This window comes from Colobus angolensis, unplaced genomic scaffold, assembly GCF_000951035.1.
Source record: "Colobus angolensis palliatus isolate OR3802 unplaced genomic scaffold, Cang.pa_1.0 Scaffold200, whole genome shotgun sequence".
Taxonomy (NCBI): domain Eukaryota; kingdom Metazoa; phylum Chordata; class Mammalia; order Primates; family Cercopithecidae; genus Colobus; species Colobus angolensis.
In genome coordinates this window covers 1,966,302-1,984,023 of record NW_012115156.1, presented here as the reverse complement: position 1 = coordinate 1,984,023, position 17,722 = coordinate 1,966,302, and the positions used below count along the sequence as shown (strand labels likewise).

Genomic DNA, 17,722 nt, shown 5'->3' with positions numbered 1-17,722 from the left:
GAATATTAAATTAATGTAAATGTATTGTTATTAACAAATATATGCTATACTGTTTACTGTAGGATATATCTAACATTAGCTATCCTTAATCTCTGCTTAATTTAACTTGATTTCTTTAAACTCAGACTTTAATGGAACATAAGTTGCTGAATCATCCTGAACCTCTTCTTTAAAATTAAAATACCTTATAGGGGATACACAGGGCCTAGTTCCAAAGATATAGATCATCAATAGTCCTTGAGGGTTTTTGTTCTTCAGTCCTAAGGAGATCTCCTTAGGAGAATTGCTCATTTGACCTTGCTTTCGGAACTCTCATTTATTTAGAAATATTTTGATGGATTGGATCAAATTAAAAGACCGAGTCAACATATGCACAATTATCTTAAATATTGTGAAATCTGATTGACTTATGGTCAGTACTGGTAGAAGAGAGAAAACAAATATAATGTTACAATTTCACTGAGGTCATTCTGGATGCACATTTTTTGACATGATCTTTAGGAAATCCTTTTGTAATTTTTTCATTTACTTTATTCTAAGGACTTGTAGAAAAATGGTTTCTGTTGCCAATAGATGTAATCTTTAAATGTCTCATAATTTTCCTGGGTACTTGAAATATTTTTTCAGTAATGCTGATAAAGCTATGGCTAAATAACTAATAAAGAGATTGTAAACTGAAAGATGCAATTAGTCTCCTTAATAAGATCTGTTTTAAGACAAATTCCTTCAGGACTGATAACAGACAAAATAGACTTGGGGGTTTTGTGTTTTCCTTTGACTTTTCATTTTGATGGTTCACTGTTGTCACTATTATCTCAGATTGGCCAAAGCTATAGCTATAATGCCCATTTTTGTTATTTGGAACATTTTCAGCTTCATATTCCTTTGCAAATCTTTTCTATTCTATTTCGTTCAGAGTCTTATTATCTGAATTGTGTCCAAAGTTTTAAAGATGTTAGTGATTTGAGATACTACCCTTCCAAGAGGGCACATTAACCTTTAACAAGGGTTCTTAATTCTTGAATCCATAAAAGTGAATGTTGGTTATTGTAGATGAAGTAGCAGACCAAGAGGAGGTATTTGGGGCAGAAAGGTCTTTGAGTGCCTATGGAATCTCTTTGGTCATTTCTGGATTTAAATAGGCCTCATCTGCAGTTTCTCAGATATAAAATTTTACAAGGTTTATTTTCTAATCACAAAGTCTTCAATCACTATGTGAAAAGTTGAGTTTATTGGAAAGTCATCTTAAAAAGTACAAATGATTCCCTCTTTTCCGAGATGTATATTGAGCAACAAAGTTCCATGATTTGACACAGTTGATTTTAGGGGCTGAGAACTTATAGTTTTGCTGTTATTAAAGAAAGCACGGAAAGCATGTCTATTTCCTGCTGCAGTCCTTACTTCCTATTCTAGTTATGAACAGGAGATGCTAGAAACTGCTGTACATCATCTGTCTTCAACCTCTGCCAAGAAAGGAATGTCAAGAAAGGCATTCTGGAGATCATCTGGAATTTGTCTGACTGACAATATTGTGCAGAGCAGGTCTAAAAATAAAGACAGGATTATTGTCCATGAAGAGCAGCTTATTTCATCATTGTTTTTCAGCTGTGGCCTTGTCCCTTGTGTGGTAGTTTCTGTTTCTCAGAACAAGCTAAGAAGAGCAGTTCTGTTCCTGTGTTCTGGGAGTGCTTGAGTACAGAGTCTGTGGTTTTGAAAAGAATATTGGCTCATATAAGGAGTCTATACTCTGCAGTTGTAATTTTTTATGCATATAAGAGGGAATAGCACCCACAAGAATTAAGCCTGAGAAATGGAATAGAAATGCCACTGTCCAATGAAGAGAAGTGCTTTTTACATTTTATCTTTATTTTTATTTATTTATTTATTTGTTTGAAAGGGAGGCTTGCTCTGTTGCCCAGGCTGGAGTGAAGTGGCATGACCTCGGCTCACTGCAACCTCTGCTTCCTGCGTTAAGGCGATTCTCCTGCCTCACCCTCCCGAATAGCTGGGATTATAGGCGCGAAACACCATGCCTGGCTCATTTTTTGTATTTTTGGTAGAGACGGGTTTCACCATGTTGGCCAGGCTGGTCTCGAACTCCTGACCTCAAGTGATCCCTCTGCCTCGGCCTCGCAAAGGGCTGAGATTATAGGCATGAGCCACTGTGCCCAGTCAGAAGTGCTTTTTTATTGATTGAGCCACCACACCCAGTCAGCAGTGCTTTTTTATTGATACCATATTGGTCTTCTTAACGGAAAACATAACGGCGTTACTAAACAGGGGGTCTGATTTGTTATCTTGTTTTTGCTTGATTGGGAAGGTCAACATAGATTTTATGGCAGCAGGAAATTTTAGTTATCTATTCGTACTCAAAGGTCATCAGACTTTGAGACAATGCTTACTTTTCCTGTGCTTATCTGAATTTACTTTAATCAAATAAGGATCCTACAGTACATAATCTTAAGATATACCTTGAAATACACTGCAGAAGTTTCCTAAGAACTGGTAGCTATATACGCTATAGTTAATAGATTTTCTCTGCGATCTGTTGAAGTATGGAGAAGACCTCAAGGTTATTACTAATCTTATAATTTACTTAACATTGTAATTTAGATCTATAGCTTGGTAATCTTTTTTTTTTTTTTCTTTTTTAGATACTAGCTCAGTCATGTACTGAAATCCTAGAATTGCAGCCCTCAAGTGTCTGTGTGGGGGGTAAGTGTTTAGAATTTAAAAATACCATGTAAGAAATTGTATTTTTTTTCCTAGCTAAAATATATGATATGAAACTCATGTTGGAAAAAGAATAGCAAAATTAACTTTTTTGGCATCTTTTTTGTGTAAGAATTTTTAAATAATTCCTTGAAATATTTCTATTTTAAATTCAAATTTTTAAGATTGGAATGTTATTTTAAATAATGAGCATATTGTGTGACAGGCTTTTAGAATCTTCTGTATATTTAGTTCACGTTTGAGACCTTTCTTATGGCAAATAAAATAAAATATGAAATCTTTTCTTTTGTCTGATTATACAAACAGTCAGATATATGTAGACTTTGAGCTCCATGCTTTGATGACCTGGCCAAAGTACAGAATCTGCCAGCTCAGGGCACATAAGGAAGTGACTTATGGACGGATGGCAGGAAGGAAGCAGGTGGCTTCATCAGCTGGTGCTAAGCACATACTCAGGTTTTCACACCTCCCAGCCATCCTTGCCCAGACAGAGTGTGATTCTTTCTGGCCTATTTTATTTCTTTTTCAAGCCTGACCTACAGTTCATTTTAACCTGACTTTACTTTAAAAAGGAAAAATATTGGGTCTGGTGGGGGAGAAAATATGTTGTCTAATTTACCACAAAGCCTCCCAGCCTGTTGTGCGTGATCTCACACTCTGCATCTTCTAGATTCCCTAATGAACGAATATGGAAATGTTTAAGGGAAGTAGCGCATCTGAACATCTCAGGGAAGGATTATCTTTCCTAAAAGTGAAGGTTAATATATTTCTAGACATAACAAAGAAAAACAAATGGAAAAATAACATTAAAATAGTAACTATTGTTTATTAAACTCCTGTTTTGTGCTGAGTGTATACTGGGTTGTTTGCATTTATAATTTTACCTAATCCTTATAACAACACCATTTGAAAGTTTTATACATCCCTGGTTTACAGATGGGGAAGCTGAGGCAGAGACAGGTTTAGTACTTGCTACTGGTAATTACCCTGTTTGACCCTTGCCTGTCTGACTTTAATGGCCATACTCTTACCGAATCACATTTTAAGTTTTATCTGAACTTTATTTTAACTTGCAAGTAAAATTCCTTTCATAACACAGTAAATGAAAAGTGGGTTGGCAGTAGTTTCTTGCATAGTTAATGACTATATTATACTTGTATTATGTTAGATATGAGAAGTTTTAGAGGATTGGTAATGTTAAATTAAAATGGAGAACAGGCCTGAAGAAGCCCCAAGCTGGCAAAAACACTTAGGCCTCATAAGTAGCCTTAACCTTACTTGATTTGCAAATATAATTGGAACTTAATTTGAACTCTTTATTGCAAATGCCTATATTAAGAAAAATAGAATTTAAATGCAACCAATCAAAAACAACCAACAAACTTATATAACTAGGGACTTTCCACTGGGATAGACCAAATAAGGCAACTGTGTAACTGTAACCCATCAAATATTTTTTTTGGTTTACTTCCACGTTGGTTCTGTAAAAGCCTCCCCCTTGTATTCCCTTGGTAAAGCGGTCAAACCACTTCTGATTTGGATCTGTCCAATTCAAGAATCGTCTGCTCAAAAAAACTATTTAAAATTTTATTTGTGCTTCAATTTACCTTCTAAACAAGTGTTAATTGCTATTAAAATAGTTCATATACTATTTTGCAGCTTAGCAGTAAACATTCATCGTCAAGATATTTGATCAGTTAACTTTCATTCCAGCCTATTCTCTCACTCTCCACTCTCTAGCATTTTTTGGTGCTTGCTTCTATTATAAATAATGGTACAGTAAGTTAAATCAACTTTTGTGACTCGCCATCAATTATTAGCAATCCAAAATACATCATCTTTTAATTATTTATAAGTTTGAAACACAAAATGAATCAGGATTAGTAAGGTGAAGAAGTGGTTAAAGAAGAATTCTGTATGGAACAGGCATAGATTAAAGAAAGTACTACATATGACTTTTCTAAGAACTAAAGAACATACATAATTAATTAATTTTATTTACATTCCCAAATCTTAATACCTGAGAGTAGGGAAAAATAACATTTTTTTTTTCCCCTGGTATTTTCCTGAGGATAGAAATTGAGGAAGTTTGTAAAGTATCTATCTGGGAATGACTGTTAATGCTTTCATTTGCAGTCGCTACTGGGAATCACTTTGTTTAGAAAATAAAATAATGCATCCCCATGTGGCAGTGAATGGTATCTTCACTACATTTACCTAGCGGGTCTAAGAAAGCCAGCATAGTTGGAAATATAGAACTATGTCTTCATTGCTATTAGTTAACATTCATGAAAAAAATTATTCTATGCACCTTAATGCTTTCATTTCAGCTTGTCTTTTTTTTTTGGATAAAGCAATGATTAAAATGTTTATTTTTCCTTTTACTTCTAGAGGAATTTCAGATTGTCTTAAGTGGAAGAGGATTCATGCTGGGCAGTCGGAATGGCAGTGTTCTCTGCACCTACACTGTAAATGAAACATATACAAAGAGTAGGTCCCCAGTAATCTCAGTGTTGTCTTAATCTCTGCAAAGCACATCAGCATCAAATGTTTTCTTTTTTTCTCCAACTAAAGCTGTGACATATTTTTTAATCAAAGAAGAAAGAAATGAAGTCTGAATGATAATACAAATAGTAGTGATAATTACTTAATAGTTATTTAATAAAGGCAACATTTGTTTATAACTTAATAGATGCTGGACCCTGTCCTAACTATCCTCATTGAAGAGATGATGGTTTGTGGCTAAAAGAATGAAATTACTTGTATGTGGTGACACAGCTAATAATGGACAGAGCTGATATTTGAACCCACTTTTCCTGACTGTACTCAGTACCTACTGTGTCAACCACATGATTTAGTTGCTTCTTTCCTCAGGCTTCTTTCTTAAACACTTGCCTTAAAATCTAATTATCTTTAGCTTCTCTCCTACTTCTTCCTTTTTTTCTTTTTTTTTTTTTGTCATTTGTATTCTTTATCTGATTTCCCAATAATTTGTTAGTTTATTGAAGATAGTCTTTTTTTGCCTTATAGATTTTTGCATCTCAGATTCTCACCCAGCATAGTGTTGGGTGATAATTTTCATATTTATTGAATTGAGTTTTAATTTTCCCTGTCCTTGACTTTTAAAAAAGCCAAGAGTAAGTTTTTATTTTCATTCTGAAAAAACCCTCCCTCTTAAATAGACCTTAGTTTTATGAGCATCTTGGGTATCTATATAAACGTTTTTCCTTATTAATTATTATATTGCCCTTCAAAATTTATATTGTAAGGCAGACTTTATAACTGTGTAAATTCTGGTAGAGTTATTTTTTTACATTCATCTGCCATTTTGCTGTTTATCTGAGTGTAAACACTCTAATTAACACAGCTTTGGCCATACACACAGTACCTATTCAATATGTGTTTACTGAATTAAAATGGTGAGGATCTCAGCATGGTAAATGTTATAATTAATTCCTCTCTTTTCTATTAAGATGAGAATTTTAGTAAGGCAAAAATTTACAAACTGTCTTCATAGTAGGTTCCACAATTGAGTAGGACAAATAATTTTATTTTGATTCAGTAGTCATTTGTATCTAAGCATTGGCCTAGCCTAGCTCCTTTTGATTACATATTTGAGTTCATTATAAAATAAACGTATTTCATGTTTAGCTACATACGATTAAGTTTGTTAAAGTAAATCCTCAAATAAATGAAATTGGTATTTTCCTCTTTTAGATTCTAGAGGGATCAATTTGACTAAGTAACTTCTCTGCATATTTCTAGTCTAAATCATTTTTCTTGTATTTTATTAAAGTTACAAGGGCAATTTAAGTATGCGACTTCATAAAATGCATTTATTTACTGTAGACACAAATGTTTTATTAAACTTGTGAAATAAGTTCATTTTCCTCTGGACATCTAACTTTCATCTTCCTTCATCTTTTCCAAAGTGTGCCTTTAAAATAATACAGAGCATTTATTTTTAAAAATCTGAGATATTTAAAAAATTTAAGATAAAATATATTTTATAGTATCTAGAATGGTATGTGAACTTAGTCTAAGTCAAAATAATCCTACCTTATGATTTACCAGAACTATATGTCAACGGAGCATGTAATCTTTCTTTCCATTTTTCATTCCCTTTTACTTCTCTTTCTGTAGTTGTTTTATGTTAATATATCTAGTATTCCACATTTGAACTCTGATTGAAGCATGCTGTTCATATTATTAATGAAACTGTGTGAGATGCATAAAACCCTTTTTTAATTCAGTGGCGTTTTATTTTCTAGGTGTAAAACCAGTAAGTGTACAGTTGAATTCTATGCTTTGTCCTGCACCTATCCTGAATAAAGCTGGAGAGTAAGTACTTAATTTAAAACCATTTTATAACATTTTTAGTAAAAACTTATTAAAAAATGGTGACATATATACTGGTCATTTTATTCTATCTTTTTTTCGATATAGAGAGCATTAAAAAGTAAGCCTTGGGCAAGCCACTTAGTACTAGGCAAGCAAGTTAGTACTTCAGCTATACTCTTAGTAGGTTGAAAATGCTAAAATGTGTTTTATCTAGTTTCTTCAATACTGATTAAAAAGGCTCTATGAATATTTATCTGGATGGGTTTGAGAACTGTTGTTGGAACCTATAAATAATCAGAGCCATAAACGTTATTTTAAACACACACACATGCACACACACACAGTTCAAAAGTGAGGTTCTCAATAATTACTATAATATTTAAGAAATATTACTATTAAAGAGCATCAAGAACATGGCTAAAAAAAGCACACCTTGCACTAGCAAATGCTTGTACATTTGTATTAACTTGTGCTTTGTGTTCCATTTCTCTTAAGGTCTGTCTTCTCATCTTCTTTTGTGTGGCCAAAAAACCACGGTATCTGCTAAAAAGAAAAATATGTTTAGTTTGGATGAAGGAGTCTTATTTGAATTGTTTATACACAAATAATTCTACTGGTAATTTAGTGTCCCATTTGTGATTTTTTTTCGGTTCTATGATGAAGCAAATGATTACAAATAGTTCAAATATTCTCTAGCCCAACAGTAGAGCATGTTTAAGATAGTTAATAGCATACAGTCTTCTAGGATCTCTTTATATAGATCTGATACTGAAAGCAGGGAAAAATTACATATACAAGGCCACAATCCAAAATCTGGATTAGTATTTAGAGACTGAAGATTATATTTTCCTCTATGGAAACTAAGAAAATCTTTCTAGCATTTTTAAGCTGACTTGAACATTTATCTTTTGTGGATACTTAAGTATTCAAGATATCTATTGTACATCACTTATGGTCATGCAAGTAAATTGGAACAGTATCAGCTTTCTATTTTAAATAGATTCAAAGAAGCTGCACAAGATAGCTTACAAAACTAAGAGTATTATTCATTTTCTGTATCATGTAATAATTTAGCCATAGGTAAATTAAATTGACATTGAAATTTGAGGCAAGTCAGTTTCTTGTGGAGTCATCTTAACCCCAAGCACACCACAGGACTCGATGGCTTTCTGAGTAATCGTGTCTGTATTAGCCACGATGCATCTGTTGACTTAAAGTTTAGTCTTGTTTTATTGAATCTGTAATTCCAGGTTGGTCCTCCTGATTACTCCCCCAATCTATCTCCCAAACTGTATTTTCCATTTTAGCCATTGGCAGGTTCATCATTTTTGTTGTTCAGGTAAAAATCTTTTGAGTCATTATTGATTTCTTTCTCTATCTTAGACCCAGCCTATCAACATATCTTCTCAGCTCTAATTTCAAAATTTATCCAAAATCCAATCTCTGCTTTCTACCTCTACTGCTACCATTCTAGATAAAGTAACTGTCATCTCTTGCTTAGATTATTAGTCTCTCAACTGATCTTTCTGTTTCCGTCCTTCACAAGAGTGATCTCGGTGATGAGTTCTTTACCCCACTCAGAGTAAAAGTCTAATTAGTGTAATACTATACCAGGTTCTACAGGGTCTTATCTCTCACTCCCTCTCAGACTTCATCTTCTATTTGCTGTTTCTACTCAGTTATGGTCACACTGGCCTCTTTGCTGTTCTTGACCACATCTGCGCACTCCTGCTCCTGCACTTTTACACTTCTTGTTGCCTCTGCTTGGATTGCTCCTTCCCTGATCTAGAACTGTATATGTGAACTTAGTCTAAGTAAAACAAAAAAATCCTAACTTATGATTTACCAACACCGTATGTCAATGGAGCATGTAAACTCTTTCTTTAAGTCTAGTTCAAATGTCACCTTCTCAGTAAACCCTTTTCTGATCACTCTATTTAATCATGCAATCTTTCTCTTTTGAGTCCCTTTTTCATGTTTTATTTTTTCTCCAAAGCCAGTTGTTTGTCTGTTATTATGTTTCTACTTCCTGCTAGAACATGTTTTATCTTGTTTCTTGTTGTATTACTAGCACTTAACACAATGTCCGATTCATAGTAGATTTACTAAATGTTTGGTGGATAAAAGGATGAATGAATTTTTCTCAAATATTTTTGTTTACCAGTTAACATAAAGATCTGAAAGAGGTCATCTGATTGCTGGGATCAGGTACCTGTACCAGGATGGAGGAAAATGGTCAGAATTTTATTTTGGGGGCCATACTATTTAAAGCAGAAAAAAAAAAAAAACTATTTTAAATAATAGTGACTAGTTAAGGAAAGTAACTTACTTTCTTCTCTGAAGTAGTTATAAAATGCATTATGCCTTTTTTATCCCAGGCACTGATTTTGTTTTCTCTAGAATTTGCCTTTGGGCACAGTCTTCTTTTGAAGAGAATACCATCGAGGCTAGTGATATACTTTAATTATTTGTAGATAGGTTAAATACCCAGGAGATAGATTTTTAAATCACACATAGCATAATAAATATCAGACATGACAAATCATCATTCATTTAGATTTTGACATTAATATTTCACCTACAAGCAAACTGAGAATGTTCTGGGACAGAGATGTGTCTAAAAGAATTACTTTTGCCTTTCTTTCCTGGACCAGGTACATACTATTGAAGCAAAGCTTTAGATTTTATTTGTTAATGTACTGGGTATTTGGGGACATCATTATTTATTTTACTTAGTATGTTGCAAGTAATTTGGACCTTTCCTGTGCCTTGAATTTTCTTCAGACACTTTTGTAGGTGATGAGCTCTCTTATGAGATTGGATCGAAATCAACGCAATTGAAACAGTTTAGCCTTGTAAGGTGACTGATGCTTAATATGTTTGCCTAATTAGCTTTTGGCTAAGGATTCAAACCCATTAAGTAGCTAGTTAGTCTATGTTTCAAATAAACACATCTGGCCCAACAATGAATGAAGGTTTTTCCTGTGTGAGGGTGACAGATGTGGTGATAGTTCCCCTCATTCTCTCACTTAAATAATTAACAACATGCTGGTGAAGTAACCCTAGACAGAGAGCCTCAAAGCCAGATGCACAGTCTCAGAGCTGCATCCATGGGCATGTGCCTCATCTCATTAGCCTGCTCTATCTGTTCTTTTCTTTTCTTTATGTTATTTCATGAATTGCACTTTGCTTGAGGATTATTCTTGTAAAAACTTAAGTCTTGTGGATTTTGGTTTAAAAGAGCGTGTGGGAGATCAAGGACTAAGACTGTAGCCGAGTAGCTAGGACATAGGTCATCATTTGGAATTTAATGTTATGGAGTAAATGAAAGTTAAAGTTATCTGGGCAAATCCTATCCAGGTATATCATTTTGGGCATTGTTCAGTGGGTCTTTCAATAACTTTTTTTTGATAGACCTGTCTGATAAATACAGAGAGCTGTGTTTATTAAATTTCTTTATTTGATAAAGATATTTAGGCTAAGATGAACAAACTCCTAGAATTTAAACAGAAAGAATGGTCATAGTAGTGAGGTTGTTGTTTTCTATTTCTTTTGTTGAACATAGTTTACTTTTAAAATGGTTTATGATTAAACAAACTGTTTTACCAAGAAAAATCTGCAGATTATTTAGGAATTTATTTCTAAAAGTGGTTCCTTTGTGCCAAATTGTCTTCCTTAAGTTTGAATAGGATGCATTCTCTGACATTCTTTGGATGTTCCCTAATCCAGGGCACTAGCCTCACAGTTTAATGTGCAAGTATTACAAGTATTTGCAACATGGGTTTATTCTCTGACCCTTGTTCTGTGAGATATCAACAATAGCACAGCTGTTCTGCAATAGTTGAGATCTCAAACCTGCAATTTGGCAAGAAGAACAGAACAAATTGGGTAAATATACATAAACACATTGTGAAGAAAGAAAAACAGAACAGAATGAACTGGAGTCTTATCCTACAGTTTGTTTGATGGAGATGATTTAAGGAGGCATATGGTATAGTTAAATGTGCTTTCAAAAACATTGGCCAGAATCTTCTGGCAAATATGAAATAAATATCTAAATCAGATGAAACTGATAGTATTAGTTCTCTTAAAAGGCAGTGTGGGAAGACACTTGACAGAGTGTTTTGAGTAAGAAGTGGTGGGACATCACTGTATGTGGAAAATTTCAAGGAAAACTGAAGGATCATTGAGATGAACAGTGTAGCAGAGTTGAGGTTAGAGACTGGCTTCGTAATAGAATCTTTTTATTTTCTTCAACTTTCTTTTTCTGTGTTAAGCCCAATCTATTTTTCCTGGAATAAAATTGATTAATTCTATTTCTCTTTCTTGATTAGATAAATTCTGCCTTTACTGTAGTTTCTGTTCTTTCCAAAAGCATACTTATATCTGTAAGTGTATGTGTGTCTATACAATCCCTAATTCTCTTATGTTAGTAGCAGGTGATACAACCACACATTATTCCTTTTGCTTCTTGTAAGGAATGAGATTTTATTTTTTTGTAAAATCATGGATAGTAAGACATTAGTTATGTCTTTATTTGAATATAAACATTAGAATCATGATGATACGGGTTAAAGCAAAAGGCTTTCTCTGTTTCTCTACCCCACACTTCTTTGGTGGAACATTTCTCTTTTCCTTCACATGGTGCAGTTTTCAGATTATATCTATCAATGTGATAAGTTCACCTAATCTGCATTGCCTCTTCATCCTAAGTATTATATACAGTTCTGGAAATGTCTTTTAACACATGAACACATGGAGGGGTGGCTAATAAGATGTCACCACATATGGAAATGTTAAATGGATACAATTTAAAATATTGAAAAAAATACTATTCAGATGTGATGCATTAACTCTCAAGACATTGGAAGATCTGTCATATAACAGAAAGATTTGACTTACTCTTTATCGGTACAGGAGGAAAAAGGGTGGAAGTAAGGGGAAGCAAATTTCAGATCAAAATAAGGAAGAACTTTCTAAAATTTAGAATTATTTGGTAGATGTTTGGATCATAAGATGGACACCTATATGAGGATGTAGAGGATATTCCTGAAATAGGTACTTAAATCCTCTTACATATCTGCTTCTAAATTTTATATTATCAAAGCTTTTCATTATTACTAAATGTATTAGTCCATTCTTACACTGCTATAAAGAACTGCAGAGACTCAGTAATGTATAAAGGAAAGAAGTGTAATTGACTCACAGTTTTACATGACTGGGGAAGCCTCAGGAAACTTAGTTATGGCAGAAGGCTAACGGGAAGCAAGGACCTTTTTCAAATGGTGCAGGAGAGAGAAGTGCAAGCACAGGAAAAACTGCCACTTTAAAACCATCAGATCTGGTGAGACTTGCTCACCATCATGAGAACAGGATAGGGGGAACCACCCCCATAACCCAATCACCTCCTATCAGGTTCCTCCATATGGGAATTACAATTCAAGAATGAGATTTGGGTCGGGACGCACAGCCAAACCATATCACTAAGGCACTTGAAATTTTTGGATAAAATGCGCTAAATTTGATTGATTTAGGCACTAAATTGACTGGATGATTGTTTTTTAAGTGTCTTTTAAGAATATTATTTAAAAAACACACAGCAAATAGTAAGCACTTATTTTTAGTGCAATACTCAGAACAATTATAATACAGCTTTCCTGTGATGTCCAGTAAATCTCTGAATATAGCTCTTTTTCCTTCTGAAATCTAGAAATCTTGCTAACTGCAATTTTTGCTTTACCTATATACACATATTGAGATATACTAAAATAAGTCATTTAATTCAAAAATCTTTTAGCCACTTTTAAAAAAGTATCCTTAGTCAAAACATTAATTTACATATAAACTCATTACTAGACTGAAGTGCCTTTAAACTATTGATGAATATGGAATCTTATCTTCTAACTTAAAATCTTTATCATACATAAAACTATCATTTAAAAAGCACTGCAGAGCATTAAATAGTAGCACTTGATTTCAAAATATCTTAAGTCACCATAATTGTAATAACTTTTTGAGTAGTTGCCAGTTTAATTTTCAGTATGTGCAAATTGAAGGTAAATCATTTATTACTTCCAGCAAATGTCTTTCACAATTTTATTTAATTTTTTCATCCTTTTTAATGGATCATAAAATGACAATCTTTTATTGGATATGCATAAAGTCAGAAGCAAATGAATACTTTGCAAACAGGTTACTGTGGATTGAAATGTCAATCATAATTCATGGAGTATAACATTTCTCAGATCAGAGTAGCTTTGACATATGGCACTGAGCCATTCTCCTGTTTTGGAACAGTCATGCGTCTTTAGCCATTGAATACAAGTATGTGACTATTAGGACTCAGTGAGTTTTATTTACTTAATTATATATCATAGTACTATTTAATAATTTCTCATGTGGAATGACTTTAGTACATTTGAATTTAATTTTATTACAATTAAATTGTCAGTTGACATGAAAGTGTACTTTAGTCAATCTTTGTTACATTAAGTTGTTAAGCTTTCTTCTATCCTACTTTGAAAAAACATATTTTAATGATGGAGCAAAGCATGGATTAAGATATTTGTAAGAAATATTAAACAATGTAGAAACAATTTATAGAAAATTAAGTTGAAAGAGTTGCCATTTCCCAGCATTATCTTCCCTTACCTCCCTGTATTATCTGCACCAGGTACCACTCTTGTCTCAGAAGGTTTTCCCTTGTCTTTTGTGACTTCATATTCTCACCCTAGCTGTTTCTCCTCTTTCTCCTCAGATATCTCTTTAGACTACTTTTCTTTTTACAGTCTCTTAACCATCAGTGTTTTTTTTTTTTTTTTTTGAGATGGAGTCTCACTGTCACCCAGGCTGGAGTGCAGTGGCGTGATCTGACTCACTGCACTTTGGGCCTCCCTGGCTCAGGTGATCCTCCTACCTCAGCCTCCCGAGTAGCTGGGGCCACAGGCATGTACCACCATGCCCTGCTAATTTTCTGTACTTTTTGTATAGACAGGGTTTCACCATGTTTCCCAGGCTGGTCTCAAACTCCTGGGCTCAAGTCAGCCACCCACCTTGGCCTCCCAAAATGTTGGGATTACAAGTGTGAGTCACAGTGCGCAGTGTCCCCTCAGTTTTTATCATGGTTGAGGATACTTGACTTATAAACTTACCCTTTCTATGTCTCCCTTTTTTCTTTCTGATGTGCTCCAAATTTCCTGGCAAGATCTTTTTATTAGCTTTAAGTCTGCTGTCCAAATGTCTACTATTCAAATGTCTACAAAGTCACTTGGATTTTCTGTAGGCACCGTAAACTTGGAGGTCCCAAATTAAACTCACATCCTTCTGTTCAAACTTGCTCCTTCTGTGTTCCCTATGCAAGACTGCCCACCTACTTGTGTAAGACAGAAACTTTGAGGTCATCCTTTTTTCTTCTTCTTCACCTCCTACATCCAGTAAATGTCCATGTCCTTTTTATTCTGACTCCTAATATGTCTCAGTTTTTGTTTTCACACTAACCTCATTGCCACTATTTTAGTTCAATTCTACTTGGTACTTATTTCAAGTACACTGAGACTTTCTTAACTGGTCTTTCTACTTTTGAAATTTATTCTTCAGACACCTGCCTTATACTGTAACAAGAATGACATTTGTAAAACACAATTCTAACTATATTTCTACCAAACTTAAAATTCTTAAGACGAGTTCCAGATGTCTAAAGATGGCATCCAGGGACTCAATGATCTTTCCTCTGCTCCCTTTTTCAACCTGGAGCCATTTCATTCTTACTCTCACCCTCTTTTGTTACTGGAGTACTGAATCACTTTTACTTCTTTGACTGTTCTGTCCCTGTCCCTTTCTTGCCTTCCACCCTGTCGGAGTGCTCCATCTGCATGGACTCCTTTCTAATCTCTTTTCCTAACTTCTGATCATTCTTTAAGCTTCATCCTGTCATTGACTTCCTGCAGGAAAATTTTGCTAATGCTCTCATGCCAAGGCCAAGGCTGTTGTATCTCCCACATGACCCTCTAGAACCCCTGTGCTTAGATCTATTTTATTAATATCACATTCTTTTGTAATTGTTTATGGGGCTTCCTTTTATTTACATTGTAATTTGTAGTATTTGTTACAGCAGCCCTTTTACCAATACAGCCCAATTATCATTGCTACTACAATCAATTAATAAGTACTTGTTTAATTAGCTAGTAATAAAATAAGTGACTGATTGAGTGATTTTACTGGCAAATATTCCTAAACCAATTTGGAGTGTGATTTTAGGCCTGAGGTTTAAGCACAGAGCTCAACATAGCTGTAATGTTGGATTTAATCAAGGTCATCTTTTATAACAGGAAGAATATAGCATTGAAAAAAATTTTTACATGAAACTTCCTGACATTATATAGTAGGCATTTTTAAAATAATTTAGCTTACAATATTTTTATATGGCAGTAAGCAGAATAGAAATTTATTAAATTAAACAAAAGGTATCACATAATGATTTTATTGCTGCTATATACATTGCTTCTTAGCTCGGATCTAAAACGTTTATTAAAAAGTACCTTGATATTCTAAATAATCCATTAGACAAATATCGAGGTGTTAACAATAATTTATGGAGTGCTTGTTGTGTCCCAGGCGTTGTTTGTATATTTTATGTATATTATTTTACCAAGCTCTTTTCCTCAAAACAACTTTGAAATAGGTACAATTCTCCCCATTTTACACATTGAGAAATGGAAGATTAAAAATGGAGTGATGAGGGTTCAAACTCAGGACTCCAGATTCGTCCAAATCCCCTTTTTCAATATTATTAGATCCTTGGGGCAAATAAAAATGAACTGCTCTCTTGCCTCCCATATATGTTTGCAACTAAGTAAACACAATGTTGTTTTAATACATTTTGGCCCATAAGAAAGCCTCTGTAACTGAGAGTATGGTTTCCATTGTCAGAAACATACTAACCAGAAGTAGAAGTTATGTAAGAGTAGGAATAACAACCCATAGATGGTAACAGAAATGACAGAAAATATGACAGAAAACATTAAATATGTATAATTGAGTCTTGAGGCAAAGAAAGCTCACAGAATTTGGTTTGGATTACTGGGGGTGGTTTTCTCAACCTGTGCCAGAAGAGGAGTAGCATAGCTTTGGGCAAAGGCACTAGCTTAATGATGGTGCCAATACCATCCCAATAATTTCAAAAATGTTTTTCTAAAAGAAGCAGCAAAGTTTAAAAGCTGATGTAACTATGTTTTTCATATTTGCAATGCTTCTGAAAAATTTTCACAGAAAACATACATATATCTATACACACATATTCATAAATATATATATTCACAAATAAATATATTGCTTTAGCATATAGTAAATGCCATTCTAGTTAACCATGAGAAATATGTGAATGTAGTAAAAGGCTGGAAGATTCAACTGAAATTCATGTTAATGAGAGAAATGTAAATATAAGACCCTAAAATATATGTGGAGGATTAAAGTAGTGTATTGTAGAAGTGAAAGCATTTTGAGTACAGAGTCAGTGAAGTCCAATATTTGGGCAAGTTACCTTTTTAAGCTTGTTTCTTCATTTACAAAATGGAGATGATGCTAGTGCTGACCTCAGTAGGTTGCTGTGAGAATTAAATGAGAAGATGAATTAATGTGCCTGGTTCTTAGTAAGAAATCAACAATTGCTTGTAATTGTGAGTGGTGTTTATGGTTACATTTTGATCACGCTGCTACTACTACTCTCAGAAAGAGGAAGATATTCTTGTTTCAGTTCCATACATCATATATCATCAAGTGGATTTCTGTATCTGTGGAGACTTAACTCAGTTTTTTTTTTTTTTTTTCACACCAGCCACATTATACTAGACTGAGATTTTCAGAGAATGCAGTTATTTTGGTCGGTTACAAGATCATATCAGCATGCATTTCTACTATAGGAAAGAGTAAACTTTGTTTTAAAATTATATCTTCTGTTCTCATTTCATTTTGTTAAGCATTAAAAGTTTGAATGTTTCCTTCATTAGAGAACGTGTTTGTTTCTGGTGAATTTTAACTGTCTGATTATAAACAACTTCAGTCAATGTCTACTGATCCCTTAAAGTTGAATCAGTAAGATAACCTGCAAGAATCACGTATTATTATGAATCAAAATTATCTTTCCAAAAAAATAAAACCATGCCAACATGTCAGATGATTCCAGCCACATGCTTTAAAGTAGAGGAATTAAGAACTAGGGAAGACAATGTTTTATTTGATTATGCTTAGTCATTAAAAAAACAAAACAAGGCAGTCATTTCTTCAGAATGAGCAATTAGGTTTAAGTTTTCTTTCTTAATATGCCACTTGGCCTTCTGTGTTGGAATAGTTCAAAAGTACAGTCAATTAGATGTAAATATCCAGAATTCTCATTATTTTCTGGATTTAGCTAAACCATTTTTTTTTTTGAGATAGAGTCTCGCTCTGTTGCCCAGGCTGGAGTGCAGTGGCACGATTTCGGCTCACCGCAACCTCTGCCTCCCAGGTTCAAGTGATTCTCCTGCCTCAGCCTCCCAAGTAGCTGGGATTACAGGCATGTGCCACCACGCCCGGCTGATTTTTTTTTTTTTTTAAAGTATAGACAGGGTTTCACCATGTTTCCCAGGCTGGTCTCAAACTCCTGGGCTCAAGT

The 17,722-nt window shown here is 34.0% G+C and overlaps 1 protein-coding gene across 4 annotated transcripts in view; it reads left to right on the top strand.

Moving 5' to 3' along the window:
* Nucleotides 1–17,722, top strand: part of ANTXR2 (anthrax toxin receptor 2) — a 156,697-nt gene that overhangs the window by 34,919 nt on the left and 104,056 nt on the right. For 3 of the 4 annotated variants that reach the window (XM_011941738.1, XM_011941737.1, XM_011941736.1), the window contains exons 8-10: nt 2,655–2,715; nt 5,125–5,223; nt 7,005–7,074. The exons of the other annotated variant lie outside the window; for it this stretch is intronic. In XM_011941738.1, the coding sequence (XP_011797128.1) occupies nt 2,655–2,715; nt 5,125–5,223; nt 7,005–7,074 (230 nt within the window). The remainder of the gene's footprint in view (nt 1–2,654; nt 2,716–5,124; nt 5,224–7,004; nt 7,075–17,722) is intronic. 4 annotated transcript variants of the gene reach the window in all.